The 15,000-nt window shown below is 48.2% G+C and overlaps 2 protein-coding genes across 2 annotated transcripts in view; both read left to right on the top strand.

Moving 5' to 3' along the window:
* herpud1 (homocysteine-inducible, endoplasmic reticulum stress-inducible, ubiquitin-like domain member 1) overlaps nt 1-6,424 on the top strand; it is a 7,077-nt gene extending 653 nt beyond the window's left edge. The window contains exons 2-8 of the mRNA XM_036544169.1: nt 277-354; nt 1,227-1,304; nt 2,136-2,332; nt 2,451-2,564; nt 3,106-3,438; nt 5,161-5,272; nt 5,542-6,424. Coding sequence (XP_036400062.1) covers nt 277-354; nt 1,227-1,304; nt 2,136-2,332; nt 2,451-2,564; nt 3,106-3,438; nt 5,161-5,272; nt 5,542-5,724 — 1,095 coding nt within the window. The 3' untranslated portion in view covers nt 5,725-6,424. The remainder of the gene's footprint in view (nt 1-276; nt 355-1,226; nt 1,305-2,135; nt 2,333-2,450; nt 2,565-3,105; nt 3,439-5,160; nt 5,273-5,541) is intronic.
* A 2,678-nt stretch (nt 6,425-9,102) lies between these two features.
* The window catches only part of LOC118788118 (cholesteryl ester transfer protein, plasma), an 11,034-nt gene continuing 5,136 nt past the window's right edge, over nt 9,103-15,000 (top strand). Inside the window, exons 1-10 of the mRNA XM_036543996.1 lie at nt 9,103-9,331; nt 10,358-10,472; nt 10,863-10,994; nt 11,521-11,591; nt 11,966-12,053; nt 12,513-12,582; nt 12,929-12,989; nt 13,225-13,316; nt 13,480-13,659; nt 14,334-14,384. Coding sequence (XP_036399889.1) covers nt 9,202-9,331; nt 10,358-10,472; nt 10,863-10,994; nt 11,521-11,591; nt 11,966-12,053; nt 12,513-12,582; nt 12,929-12,989; nt 13,225-13,316; nt 13,480-13,659; nt 14,334-14,384 — 990 coding nt within the window. The 5' untranslated portion in view covers nt 9,103-9,201. The remainder of the gene's footprint in view (nt 9,332-10,357; nt 10,473-10,862; nt 10,995-11,520; nt 11,592-11,965; nt 12,054-12,512; nt 12,583-12,928; nt 12,990-13,224; nt 13,317-13,479; nt 13,660-14,333; nt 14,385-15,000) is intronic.

The raw sequence follows: 15,000 nt of genomic DNA, 5'->3' as shown, positions 1-15,000 counted from the left end.
TCCCTGTCATGTGTTAGTCGGTGTTTCCACAGCTTGACGTTCAGAGCGTGGCTAAATTTAGCAGATTGTTTTCATGCTTCGTAGATACTGTCTATTTAAATGGGCTCTTTGCGACACCGGGCAGCTCCCGGCGAGTCAGAGCCCGGCACACGCAGAACAGCGGCAGCGGCGTGCGGATAAGAAGCGGCAGGTGCTGGCAGCGCTCGGCCCGACAGCAGTGCGGTGTGTCTTGCGTAATGTTTACTGTTTCTGACCTTTGACCCCTCTCCACCACAGCCTGAAAAGGACCAGAGACTCATCTACTCGGGCAAGCTGCTTCCCGACCATCTGCGCCTTCTGGAGGTTTTCAGAAAGGTATAACATTTTCTCTTGGCTGTTCCCCTTCAGTCCTGTATTGCGCACCTTGTGTGTTGCCAAGTACCCTGATAAAGAGTAACGAGCTGCTACGTTAGAACAAATATTCCACAGCATAGTCACAGAGAGACTGGGGTCTTTGAGCTGTCAGTGATCCAGCTGTATTTCAGAGGAGTTTCACCCCACAGTTCATCTTCATTCCCAGCATTCCAGAACTTCTAGAACATTCCCTGTTCCGCTGGAAGATTCCACTGGTTCAGAGTAATCCATGCTGGAGTCATGCTTGTACTGGAAAGTGTGACACAGAAAGGTTGTTTGAAAGTGGCAGATTTCTCTGTTATTGTGCCTGAGAGGAACAATGGGAGCTAAGATCACTGGTACAAAGAAGGCCTCAGACAGTAACCGGATCACAGGCCAGAGCTCCCTGAGGATCAAGGTCACAAAAGCTCCTCAAAACCTCACTGTACCCCCAGACAATAGCACCTCGGCATTCTGTCCCCACTGCCGAGCTCTGGTGTCTTTTTGTACAGGACAGCAACTGTTTGGTCCATCTGAGACCTGGCTTCTGTCCAGATGTCTCAGTAACCTGCAGCTGCATGCAGGCCGCTGGGGTGCATCCCGGTGTCTGGCAGAGTACCTGTTTCATTCTTATCATGATCCTCATTTCTCCAGTGTGTTTTGGTTAAGTGAAAAGCTATCAGCACAGCTCTGGGATCGGTAGCTACTCCACCATCAGTCTGAGTCACCAGCCATCTGTGAGGGATTTTGTCCGTTTTCTGTGTTATAAATGCTGTAGTCTGCTCCTGCGCTCAGGACCCTGTGGTCTGTGCTGTAAGCACTGTCGTAACCTTGTGTCTTTGTGTTTTTGGCAGTCGGACCCGACGCCCACCGTTCACCTCGTGTGTGCTATCAGGACTCCTCCCACAGCCGCACAGAGAGCCCAGGCTGAGGTGAGAGTCCCACCGTCCTGCTGTGTGCTGTGTGGTTCTGCTGTTTAATGTAAACACGCTCGGCTACGCTGAGAGACACGTTACCAGACCTGTCTGTCAGCAGGAAACACACCTCAGCTGTTTGCAGGTCTGCCTTCCCTCCTCTTCCCGTCGGTTAGATTAAACACTTTTTTTGCTCACTGAAGTTCATGTCCATCCTGATCTGGCACATTGATGAACAGGAGACTTTCAGCATCAATATTCAAAAGCAGTGGGTCTCTGAGTGCTTTGGTTTTGATGGTGAAAATCAGGTAGAATCTTTAAATTCCCTTTGGGGTGGGGTGAAGATTTTCACTGCTTTTTGCAAGAGGAATCTAATTTTATAAAAAGTCACGCACTGCTACCCGACACTCTTTCATTGTTCCTCTTTTGTGCGTCGTTCTTGCTGTGAGAGGGGCGGGGTTTTCCCCTCGGCTGCTGGGGCTGCTGCTCTCTGCAGTTTGCCTGTTCGGCTCCTTCAGCAGCCCAATGTAGCTCCACACAAACACTGCGGCACAGGTCCAGCTCTGCTGGGCTCTGAGGCTTCAGATGCTTTTCTGTGAGATGGTGAGGGTGAGGGTTTGGGTCATGTGCTTATTGCTGTATTGTTTTTACCCTTAATCCTGTGGTGAGGCTCTAAGTGTATATTGTGTTCTCATGCTGTGTGTTTATGTGGTTTGTGTGTGTGTGTGCGTGTGTGTGCGTGTGCGTGCATGCGTGCGTGCGTGTGTGTGCGTGCATGCGTGTGTGTGCGCGCGTGTGTGTGTGCATGTGTGTGCGCTAATTACTGTGTGTCTTTCAACCCTGGTTCAGGTGACACGAGCAGAGCAGCCAAGCGCTGGACGGAATGAAGGCACCACCGCGCCCCCCTCAGTTACCCCCACCGCGCCCCCCTCAGTTACCCCCACCGCGCCCCCCTCAGTTACCCCCACCATGTCCCCCTCAGAGCCCCCCGCGGATGGGCTGAGACACAGGGGTCACCCCGCCGACCCGTGGACCAGCCACGCCATGTGAGTGCAGGGGCCCCCTTTTCCTGGGACACAGAGCATTTCTGTCAGGTGTTTGCAAGCACATGGCACTGTGTGGTATATTGCCTTGTTGCTGAGAGTTTGGTTCTCTCTCCTCCAGGCCAGCGGGGGCAGCACAGATGACTCAGCCAACCTTTCCCACGTATTCCCTGTACAGCCCTCAGCAGCTGCTCTGGCTGCAGCAGATGTACGCTCGGCAGTACTACATGCATTAGTAAGTATTCTCTCCCTCTGTCCTGCTCTCAGGAGTACGGTCTGTAGCATTTTCTCTCTCTGTCCTGCTCTCAGGAGTACGGTCTGTAGTATTCTCTCCCTCTGTCCTGCTCTCAGGAGTACGGTCTGTAGCATTCTCTCCCTCTGTCCTGCTCTCAGGAGTACGGTCTGTAGCATTCTCTCCCTCTGTCCTGCTCTCAGGAGTACGGTCTGTAGCATTCTCTCCCTCTGTCCTGCTCTCAGGAGTACGGTCTGCCTTACTCCCATACAGTGGATTTGTCTCTGGGAAATTTATGCTTGCAAGCACTGATCCAGGATTAGATTATTCATGCTTAATACTGTCCCCAGCCCTTTTCAGGCAAAAGATGGACGCTGATATAGGGTCAGTGTTCGAGGCTAGAATCCATACACAAATCAGTTTGCATCATTAGGCAATGAGGAGGGAAGAGGTTCCCATAATGCTTTGCAGGCATCCTCATCTTCCTCCCTTACACTGTTCCTCTTCCTCCCTTACACTGTTCCTCTCTGTATTTGACCTTCAGCCAAGCAGCCATGGCAGCTGCAGCCTCTGCCCCTGTGACCCCTGCCGCGACCCCCCACCCTGCCCCCCTGCCCAATCAGGCGCCCATCGACAACCTGCCAGCCAATCAGAATGCACCGGACCCGAGGTTCATCAACCCGGGGGGAGCCAATCAGAACATGCGCATGAATGCACAGGGCGGGCCGGTGATGGAGGATGAGGAGGATATGGAGCGTGATTGGCTGGACTGGGTGTACACCGCCGCCCGATTCGCTGTTTTCCTCAGCATCGTGTATTTCTACTCCAGTGTGAGCCGTTTCGTGCTGGTGATGAGCAGCCTGCTCCTCATGTACCTGTGAGTGTCCCGCCCAACCTGCATCTGCAATTACACACACACATCCATATTCACATCCATAATCACACTGTCATTCATGATCCATACACACACATCCATATTCATATCCATAATCACACTGTCATTCATGATCCATATACACACATCCATATTCACATCCATAATCACACTGTCATTCATGATCCATACACACACATCCATATTCATATCCATAGCAATACTGTCATTAATCAACCATGCACGCATATCCATATTCACATTTATTATTATACTGTCATTAATGATCCTTCCACACATATCCATATTCATATTTGTATATATACCTCCATACATGCCTCTACATATTCATATGTTATTACACCATCATGAATGATCCACACACGTGTTTCCATGATCAAAGCTGTATTTATACGCTTATTAGGCATCCATACACACACTTGTATGCATATTAATATCTGTAAGTATGCCATAGTAATAATGTTAGCTCCACCCTCTCACACGTTCAGCCTTTTATGAACACTGATGATTTAGTTATGCAGAACTGTTCAGTAAATGAAAACAAGTTTTTATACAAAGAGCAGGAAGGTGATCTCTCTCTCTCTCTCTCTCTCTCCCTCCCTCTCTCTCTCTCTCTCTCCCTCTCCCTCTCTCTCTCTCTTTTGTGAGTGACTCTGTCATCACCAGGAAGTGATGTAACGCATATTTGTTCACATAATTCTGCCCCGAAATGTTTGTCCTGGATCAGTATCCAGCCTTCTTAAGAAGGTTTGAGTTAGGATTATGGGTGGGTTAGCTGATTCTGGATCCGTTGTTGATGCTGAAAGTGGGTCAGTTATTGAGGTCTGCATTTTCCTTTGAAAGATGGCACAGTACCATACACTGATCTGTCTGTGAGGTCAGTGCTCACAGATAGCACAGTCAGAGAGTTACAATACGCTGTTCTGTAAGCTGAAACCAAGCTTGCTTTGCGTGTGGCAGTGCGGTTTTCACACGCGCACAGTAATACTCAGAGGCCTGAAACCGTTTCTGACATGTTTGCTTTTCCATGAGGTCCCTAAACCTGTGTGTACCTGTGTATGTACACGCTCTGGGTGTTTGCTCGGTGAGAGAGGAACGCCCTTGGCCCAGTGAAGTACAGACTCGCTCTCTGATAGTTATGCAATGTGCTCAGTGCTGACTCAGTGTTCAGAGTTACTCGCTCCAGAACCTGCAGAGAGGTGAGATCAGAGGTCACACAGGAGAGCTGGAGGCGTGTGAGTGTGTGAGTGTGTGTGTGTGAGCCATATCCCCTTCCAGACTTGACTGTTTCCTCTCATCTTGGAGTGTAACTTCTGACCTCAACAAGAACCAGCTCTACACCCACTTCCAGTCTTAATCCTAATCCTAATTGATCTGGGGTCAGCACTTGAGGGGAGTACCCATCTGGTCCTGCCAGACTGGGGCATCTCCCTGTGTGTCTCACACTGACCTGAGTGCAGCCTCTCTGGGTATATCAGCACCACTAAAGTTAAGCTCAAGGACATCTTTGTTGCCTGGGAAACAGACCTGATTAAAAGACCTACTCTTGGCTAACAGTGCACACATCTGGCATTGATTAAACATGTCTAGAAGTGTTGGAAGTCATACAGTTCCAGCCCACCATGTTGGTTTGCTCAGTTGAGGCCCCTTACTCCTGCAGTTTGGAGTGACACCCCTTCACCTGTGTCCATCTGCCCCTTTCAGACACACGGCAGGCTGGTTTCCCTTCAGACGCAGGCCCATGGCCCCGGGTCCAAATGAACCAGCCCCAGAGATCATCCAGAACCAGCAGAACCAGAACAGGAACCCGGTCCAGGTCAGAGCTCAGAGCCCCGGCTGGACTCCACAGACGCACTGTATTTTACACTGTAAAGCCAACGAAGGCTCAGTGGGGTTATCTTACAAAAACGGCTGTACACTTGCAGTGCATTAACAAATAATGTGGTATCTGCCCCCTGCATGCAAATCTCAGTGTTGAAGACTGGAAGTAAGAGTGTGTGTTCCTGTGTGTGTGTGTGTGTGTGTGTGTGTGTGTGTGTGTGTGTTCTGCACGCTGACTTGGCTGACAGAGCTCCTGGTTTGCAGGGGGAAGTCCCCGCCGCAGAGGGAAATGTGGAGGGGGAGGAGGGGGGGCAGGGCGTGGCTGCAACCCTGCCTGCTGTGCTGGTGCCCCCCCTCAGACCGTCCCTGGCCTGGACAGCCTGGGTCTTCTTCAAGGCCTTCTTCGCCTCCCTGATCCCAGAGGTCCCGCAGGGCGTGGCGAACTGAGCGGTGGGGAGTGAGGTGACATCACCAGTGGGCGGGGCCGAGCCTCGCGGGGTGCTCTCTGGCAGAGGAAAGGGCATTTTCCGGATATTTCCACAGAGCCTTGTGGAGGGGCAGGACTCACTGTGAGGGGAAGGACTGTGGCATTTTACTCAATACATAAACATTTCTGTACCCCGACCAAGCACAGCTGACACACCAGCAGCGTCGTCACAGAGACGGAGGCCACTCCCCCAGAGCTGTTGCGCAGGTGCAGGAAACAGGAAGTGTAAATACTGTATATGTGTGTACAGTGGGAGGACAGCACTTTGCTCGACGAGGGTTCATGGATTTAGTCTTCTTATGCATGCTGCTTGCTGTCACGGTGCTTTCTCTCGCAGCAAACACAGCCACACCCCGTTCTCTGGGTTTTGATTGGCCCTGAGGAGAGGAAATACATGAGATTTTATTACATACATACACGTGCGTGTGTGTGAATGTGCGTGCGTGCGTGGGTGGGTGTGTGTAAGGGGAGGGGAGTCTCAGTCAGCAGAGGACCATGCAAATGGGCAGCTTTGTGGGGAGGATGGGGGGGTGAAGAGGCTGCTCTGCTGTTCTCTCTTCAAACCAAACTTTATGCAAAATCAGTTTTATCATGCTTTAATCATGCTTTAATCATGCATAACGTATCCTGTTTCATGGAATTTATTTAACGTATTCATGGACCCTAATGTAGATATTCGTTAAGAAGATTTGGAAAAAGAAAAGTATTAATGTTTCACTTTGTATCTACATGAAGTAATGTGTACAATATCAATCCCTTTTCGGATGATTATTATACATGGTATACACATACACTAAGTGTAGTTTTATTTTTCTGCCACTTAAATCCATCACTTTCAGTTCCTCTGCTTTTTGTAAAGATCAGCGTTGCTATGAATGCTGTTTAAAACATTGGAAAACTAACCTGTATTTGTGTGAACAATTTATTAAATAAAAGTATTTATTTTATCAGCTCAGCCTCTGCTCTCCGTGCTGATCGTAACTGTGTCATGTGTCCTGAAGGGAAAGGTGGGTCGTTCTTACAGTAAAGTACAGAGTTTTGAAGAGAACCTCCTCTCAACCCCAGGGCTATTGCAGTGTAATGTGTTCCTATCAGAACATTTTGCAAACACATTGCAGAATTTATTTGATTCCAATACACCACAATACAGCTGTTTTGCTATTATCCAGCTCATCCTACATGCTTGACAATCTTTAGACATTGTGCCCTTTTACAGATTTACATTTACTGAGGCAATTTGGGTGCCCTGTCAAGGGGTTCAACCAGGGAAGTGAGCTGGTGACCTTTATGTCACAAGCCCTGTTCCTTACCGATATACCACACCGTTTTCAAAACGACCCACTGGCACTGTTGCTATGCAATGGCCTTGCCAGCCAAGCTGTCGTCCAGGGGAGAGTGCACTGTGGGGCAAATGGCGCCGTGCCGTAAACACTCGCCCACATTCGCCATCTAGTGGAGATGGTGAGAAGTTCTCCTGCCCGGTGTGGAACTCGCCAAGCCGCGCCTGCAATCCCATGCAGTTTCAGTGCTCTGTGCTTTCCCATGTCACTGGTGCCTCCTCTTCTGATGCCGCTTCTGTACTGACCAAGCTGAGAGAGATCTGCTGTAGAATAACTCATCAATATTAGTGCTGAACAAGGCGCTACTCAGAGTTACAGCACCTAGGAGTGTGAAATAAGGTGTTTCCCTCTTTATAAGCATGTGGTATTTATTATGTTAAAACGGTGCTAAGGTTAACAGTGTTAGTTAATTATGTTATGCGTAGCGATCTTAACAGTGTATGTACTATCACGTCACTTTCCAGGCGAGAATAATTTCAGTGGGCGATTTATTTGTCTGTGCATCTCACCTTCCTGCTTAAAGGCTGTGGTCAGGGATGCACACGCAATGTGCTGTTCTCCAGCACATGGCTGAGTGCGTCACATTTACAGCTGTGGCTGACAGAGCTTAGCGGGTGATGTCATAGGTGTGGTAAGTTACGTAGCATCTCTAAAGTTTATTTACTAAAAATCCAGTAAATTTTCTTCCCTTATTCTGAGCCCCTGATGACCAATCAGAGACCAGCACTGTGATGACAAATAAGAAATATGTTCCCTTCCTGATAATCTCAGACAAAGTTTAGAACATTATCATTTTACGGTTTAAAAAGGTTATTCTTTGGTTATTGTCATTCATGAGTCCGTCAGTAAATGAGTGAATTTGTTAGGAAGTTGCTCTGGATAAAAGTGTCTGTTGTCACCAAATGTAAATGGGAATTTGTCTTTGAAACCACCAATCCTATCTCCTGCCCGCTTTCTTTATTGCCTTAAATCATAGATGGCTACAGAGTCATGTGGGGGTGAGGGCTTTCCTCTGCATTGTTTAACCAAACCACACTAAGGCTCCTTTTGAATTAGAGCAGAAATGTGCTTTGCATTTTTAAAGTATCTTGTATGTGTTTGGTACCCCCCCCCCCCCATCCAATTCCACTCAGGGCTTGGAGAGAGAACACAACGTCCAGCCAAGTAGCGCCTTCACAGGCTGTTTGCCTCAGATGATGTAAATTCCTCTCAGAAAAGCCTTTCTCCTGCTGGAGGCCATTCAGGGTACAGCCACTCTTCAAACAAAATACAGAGGTCAACTGAAAACAAGAGCTGACTTTTACCCAGTTAAAAATTTTATGTAAAATGTTATAGGCGTATTTCATTTTTGTTATTGGATGTTATCCTTTACCGACTAAGCCAGAGACACTTCTCGCACAGAGGTGAATGAAGTCATGTTTTACCCTTTTCCCCTGTTTCATTTTTGCGCTGACTGCTGTTACGTATTTACAGTTTAAACCTGATTTTGCCTTTATCATTTCAGACATTTTACACTGTAATAAGATTTTTTTAGAAATCTGAAATCTTGTTCTGTTTCAAACTGAAATTTGCACTGAGCTTCAGTTCCAGTTCATAGCCTCTTTGGCGAGTTGAGACTTGTAAGTACCCGAACACTGTATGTAAGATTTTGATTTCCCAATGCTTTTAATGGCCCGTTTTCCTCCTGTGAGAGCCTGCCAGAGCCGTCTTTCCTCACTATGTATACATGTTGTCCTGAACTGACAGCAGCTTGGCACTGAAACACGCTGAATATGAAAACCTTGTGTTCAGTTGTTTGTGTTTGAGGGGGGTGGGGGGGTTGGGGTGCATTAGACCGCTATGTCCTGGGATGCCCCCTCAGCGCGGATATTTATTGCCCTACAATAACCCTTCCGCCGAGAATGCAGGCTGGAGCCCCCTCCCCCCACCCCCACCCCCGCTTCCAGAAGCACTTAAGCCTCTGCAGACCCCCCAGGGGGTCAAGTTCTGAGCCTCCCGTTCCTCTCAGACCAGAGTACAGTGCAGCAGCTCCAGAGATCCACACTCCCAAGGACAGGCAAACCTCTCACAGGACACCTCAGCTCTGCTGGCTGTGCGATGCTGCTGCTTCCCTTTCTGTTCCTCCTGGGGGGCCCCTCTGGGACGTCCTGCGCGTGTCTGGACCAGGCGTCTGCGTACAGGTTTACAGGGATCGTCTGCAGAGTCACCTACCCTGCGGCTCTGGTCTGTGAGTACAGCTGCCCTTGCAGACTCTTCTGCTTTCCCCCATCTCTCACTGTAACCCTCACTGTAACTCTCCTTTACTGTAACTCTCTCACTGTAACTCTTTCAGTGTAACCCTCACTGTAACTCTCCTTTACTGTAACTCTCTCACTGTAACTCTTTCAGTGTAACCCTCACTGTAACTCTCCTTTACCGTAACTCTTTCACTGTAACTCTTTCAGTGTAACTTTCACTGTAACTCTCCTTTACCGTAACTCTCTCACTGTAACTCTTTCAGTGTAACTTTCACTGTAACTCTCCTTTACCGTAACTCTTTCAGTGTAACTCTCACTGTAACTCTCCTTTACTGTAACTCTCTCACTGTACCTAACTCATCTTTACTGTAACACTCACTGTAACTAAGTCTCCTTTACTGTAACCCTCTGACTGTAAGTAACTTTACTGTAACACTTATTATAACTAACTCTTCCTTACTGTAACACTGTCACTGCAACCAACTCTGCTGTAAGTCTCCTTTGATGTAGCACTGTTACTCTAACACTTTAACTCTCACTGTAACTAACTCTCCTTTCCTGTAACACTCACCATTTCTCACCCTTGCTGAAATACTAACTGTAACTAATTCACACCTGCACTGTAACACGCTCACTGCAACTAACGTTCCCATTTGCTGTACCTCTTCCTCATTGTACCTGTAACTGTCTCTCTCTCCTTCTCTCATTTCCTGGCCTCACTTTATAGCTGCCTAAAAACTCCCCCTCTTTAAGAGCCATCAATCTGGCGGTTGCTGAATACATAACGATTAGTATCGTACCTTAGAAAATGTTGGTAATTAGCCTGTGTTACAGAGCAGGTAACAGGCATGGTCTCACAGCCTGACATGCCTGTCTTATGTGCACTGGGGTCTTCCAGAAACTCTCTGCTCTGTGTTTTTGTGGTGTTTTTTTCTGTAAGTTCTGCAAGATGACTACCTCTTACAATTTTGTGATTTAGTTAAAAAAAAAAAAACCTGCATCCTTCTGCTCCACAGTGAATGAAAAAACAGCACAGGTAATCCAGGCTGCCTTCCAGCATGCACGCTACCCCGACATTAAGGGCGAGAAGTCCCTGCTCTTCACCGGGAGGCTGCAGTATGGCCTCCACAAGTGAGTGAATTACTCCTACACTACTCAGCCAGTACCACCCAGTGCTCATCCAATGCCGTATTTATCCACTCCTCACTCAGTACTCACTCAGAAGTGCTGTTCCAGTACCTAAACTCTACTCCTAACCCCTCAGCCTGCAGGAGTGTGTGTGAGGATGTCAGTTACGCTACATCATGTGATCACCTTTCTGTGCCTGCTCTCCCATCACAGAGGGTGAAGTCCCTGGGGATGAGCCTGATGACTCTCCCAGGTGTGCGGTGTAGGTGTATGCCAAATCTGTGTGCTCTCCAGCTGTGAAACCATTGATGTTATTTCAGCAGTGATTGCAGATACGTCAGTATGTCCATGTGACTGTTGGCCCCTGACCCCTGACCCCTGTCCCTCTCCCAGCCTGGAGATCCACAACCTGTCTATTGGGCACAGCGAGGTGGAGCTACAGGAGAATGAGGGTGTCGGCATCTCCATCTCCAACGTGTCCGCCACCTTCAAGGGAACCATCAAATACGGCTACGGAAACTGGCTGTGAGTCCCATTGTTCACCGTCCAATCATTATGTACCTTCCAAATGCCAATCATCACACATCCTCCAATCATCACATGGCCTCTAAATTCCAATGGCACTGCTGAATCATGGGCCTCGTTTATCCAAACTAATCTGGCTGTTGTTGGCATTGTGACCCTGTTAATGCAGGGTTTTGCTGTCCACCAGCGTTGCTTTACAGTACATTGTTGACATTATCCAGAGTGATTTACAGAGTTTAGTTATATCCATTCACACAGCTGGAATTACTGGGGCTAAGTACCTTACCCAAGGGTACAATAGCAGGGAATCACACAGGGATTCAAGTCCCAACATTATGAGCAGCAGCATTAGAATGTTTCTCTCACTCAGTGGAGTGCCACCCATCCCTGTCCATTCTCTGTAGGCTTGTCTTTAAACAACAAACAAACCCAAGGAGTGATTTTCCTGTTGTGTGAAAATGGGAAGAGTTGACCTAATATGGCACTGTCATGTCACATGACCTCTGACGCCATCTCTGTTGGACAGCTTCAGCTTGGGGCAGGCTGTGGACTTTGAAGTGGAATCCCACATTTCCCTGGTCATCAATCCAAAGCTGTGTAAGTGACCCTTCTCCTGAGCTTCTTCATGTTGTTTAGGGTTGAGTAGATGCCATTATCAGGGAGCTGTGATCTGTGCTGTCTCTTTTAGCCAGCTAGAGCTGCCCGCTGAGACAACTCCAGCATCCACGGCATTGGCTCCCAGCCCATCATGAGCAGAGACCTGGGGGCAAAGATGCGTTTTAGATCTCTGTCCTGTTAGCAACAACATCCCAGTGATAACTAGCAACAAGCTAGCCACTGGCCTTATTGTGTGACCCCCCCCCTCTCTCTCTCTTTCTCTCCCTCCCTCTTTCTCTCTCTCTCTCTCTTTCTTTCTCTCTCTCTCTCTTTCTTTCTCTCCCTCCCTCTCTCTCTCCATCTCTCTCTTTCAGACTGTGGTGAAGGGAAAGTGGCTGCAGACACATCTGACTGCTACCTCGACTTCCACAAACTCACCCTTATCCTCCAAGGAGACAGAGAGTGAGCCAGTGTGTCTGTGTGTGTGTGTGTGTGTGTGTGTGTATGTGTGTGTGTGTGTGTGTGTGTGTGTATGAGCAAGCTTGTGTATGAGCGTGTGCATGTGAGTGTGTGTGTGTGTGTGTGAGTGAGTGTGTGTGTGTGTGTGTGTGTGTGTGTGTGTGTGTGTGTGTGTGTGTGTGTGTGTGAGTGTGTGTGAGTGTGTGTGTGTGTGTGAGTGAGTGTGTGTGTGTGTGTGTGTGTGTGTGTGTGTGTGTGTGTGTGTGTGTGTGAGTGAGTGTGTGTGTGTGTGTGTGTGTGTGTGTGTGTGTGTGTGTGTGTGTGTATGAGCGTGTGCATGTGAGAGTGTGTGTGTGTGTGTGTGTGAGCGAGCTTGTGTATGAGCGTGTGCATGTGCGTGTGTGTGTGTGTGTGTGTGTGTGCATAACGGGCTCTGTTAATATTTCTGTTTCTCTTCTCTAGACCAGGATGGCTGAAGAGGATGTTCACGGAGATAGTTTCATTCACTCTGAAAATGGTGGTGAAAAGCCAGGTGGGGTTTGTGTTGGGGGGGTGGTTGGGGAGGGGGTGTGGGCCAGTGGTAAGACCACTAGGATCAAAGGTGTAGATCAGTAATGAACATTGGATTTATTAATTCCTGTATCGCAGAGGAGCTGAGACTGATGCACAGTGATCACTCACTTATAGCTCGGTGCTGCCCCCTACTGTTTCTCCAGGGACACACACACCAGCATGAAACATTCATTTTTGACATTAGAAGACTGCAGTTTGTTAAAAGGCTGGTTTTATGTGACAGACATGCTGTGTCTGTAGTGAATGGAGCCCTGAGTCCTGAGCAGGTGCACTGTGTGTACCGTCTGGTATCTGCTTCATTTCAGATCTGTCATGAAATAAACAACCTGGCAAACATATTGGCAGACTTCATACAAGAACGAGCAGGTATGGCTTTGAATCACACATATTTCTATACTCAGAATGTTTTATTATAATTAGTGCTTTGAAATCCAGTGGTATGAAGGGCTCTCCAGAAAGAAAATGTATCCAAATGTATCCACGATGCATGAGATGCATAAAATGCATAATGTCAGTGTTCATATGTTTCTGTGTGTGTGTGTGTGTGTGTGTGTGCGCATGTGCACTGTGATATATTTGCGATGTTTCCTACATTTCACAGAGCTCTTCCTGAGCGACGGAGACATTGGCATGGACATCTCTATCACCTCCCCTCCCCTCATAACGTCCAATTACATCGAGTCCTACCACAAGGTACCGCCCCCTCCGTGTGTCTGTCTGTGTTCGGAGTGCGTGCTCAGTGCATGTCTGTGTGTTCAGTCTGTCTGCTAACGAGCGGCCTGCAGTCACTGTTTGTTTTAAGGTGCTTCCGTTTTCGCAGGTGTATGTGACTCCTGTGATTTCCCATGATTCCTAGGGGCTTGTCCGCTACAACAATGAGAGTGCGGTGATAAACGCCTCTGTGTTCAGCCCCGCCCACCTGACTGACGAGCGCATGCTGTACTTCTGGATCTCGGACGACATGCTGAACCCCCTGGTGACGGCCGCTCACAACGATGGACGCTTCTGTCGAAACGTCAGCGGGCAGGAGCTCACGGTGAGAGCAGCAGTGTGGAGCAGCGGTCAGAGCAGCAGTGTGGAGCAGTGGTCAGGGCAGCAGTGTGGAGCAGTGGTCAGGGCAGCAGTGTGGAGCAGCGGTCAGGGCAGCAGTGTGGAGCAGCGGTCAGGGCAGCAGTGTGGAGCAGCGGTCAGGGCAGCAGTGTGGAGCAGTGGTCAGGGCAGCAGTGTGGAGCAGCGGTCAGGGCAGCAGTGTGGAGCAGCGGTCAGGGCAGCAGTGTGGAGTAGCAGCCAGAGCAGCAGTGTGGAGCAGTGGTCAGGGCAGCAGTGTGGAGTAGCAGCCAGAGCAGCAGTGTGGAGCAGCGGTCAGGGCAGCAGTGTGGAGCAGCAGTGTGGAGCAGCGGTCAGAGCAGCAGTGACTGTTTTGACTCATGACTTGTAAAATGAACAAAACATGTACAAAATGTACAAAATGAACCCAGAATAACTTTCTTTATTATAACATGATGTTGAGTACAGTCATACAGTCATGACTTTATTTCTAAAATACTCAGAGTTCCTGATGTACCTGATCGTATGTACCCTGATCATCCTTCCCCGGTTTTAACCGAATGCACTGATGTATTTCCTTTAATTGTATCAGCACATGTCATGAAAGTACTCTTTGTGTTATCTGATCATATATTCATGCAGGATTATGAATTATGATTTCAGGACCTTTTCAAGCTGGACCTGTCTGCACCTATGCCACCGATCGTGAACCAGGTATGCGGGCGGGGCTTTTCACCTGGCTACATGTCCTGGGCCACACACAGTATGTGGCTAACCTTGTTCCACCAGTTATTGTTGCCATGGAGATATGCAAACTCAGAGTTTCTGGACTCCAGATTTGATTTTAGATTTGAAGGAAACAAAAAGATCCCACTCACAGCCAGCACACTACACGCACTGGGTGTGGCTGTCATATCTGACCTAATGAAAAAAATATTATGTGACCCATGAAAATGATGCTACAACATTAATAAAGCCATTGTGTTATTATCAAACAAAATCATGTCAAAATGCAGGATGACTGAGCTTTGATCTGTAGGGAAGTTCATACTTAGGCTCCACTTTATTCGGGAATCACTCCACTGTGTGTGTCCGGGAGTGTGTGCTTATATATGTGTGTAATTATACACACGCCTGTGAGTGTGACCAGTGTTTCTGTTTTACTAAATGGATGTGTACATCCTGCCAAATGAACTTCTTCCTAGGACTCACTGTTGTCTCTGTGTGTGCTTGGTTATGCCTGGGTATGTCTCTTTGTGATTGTGTGTGATTGTGGATGTCTATGTCTCTGTGTGTGATTGTGTATGTCTGTGTCTCTGTGTGTGATTGT

Source organism: Megalops cyprinoides, chromosome 13 (genome assembly GCF_013368585.1).
Source record: "Megalops cyprinoides isolate fMegCyp1 chromosome 13, fMegCyp1.pri, whole genome shotgun sequence".
In the NCBI taxonomy this organism is placed as follows: Eukaryota; Metazoa; Chordata; class Actinopteri; order Elopiformes; family Megalopidae; genus Megalops; species Megalops cyprinoides.
The sequence above is the reverse complement of the archived record's forward strand: the minus strand, read 5'-3'. Positions and strand labels throughout refer to the sequence as shown.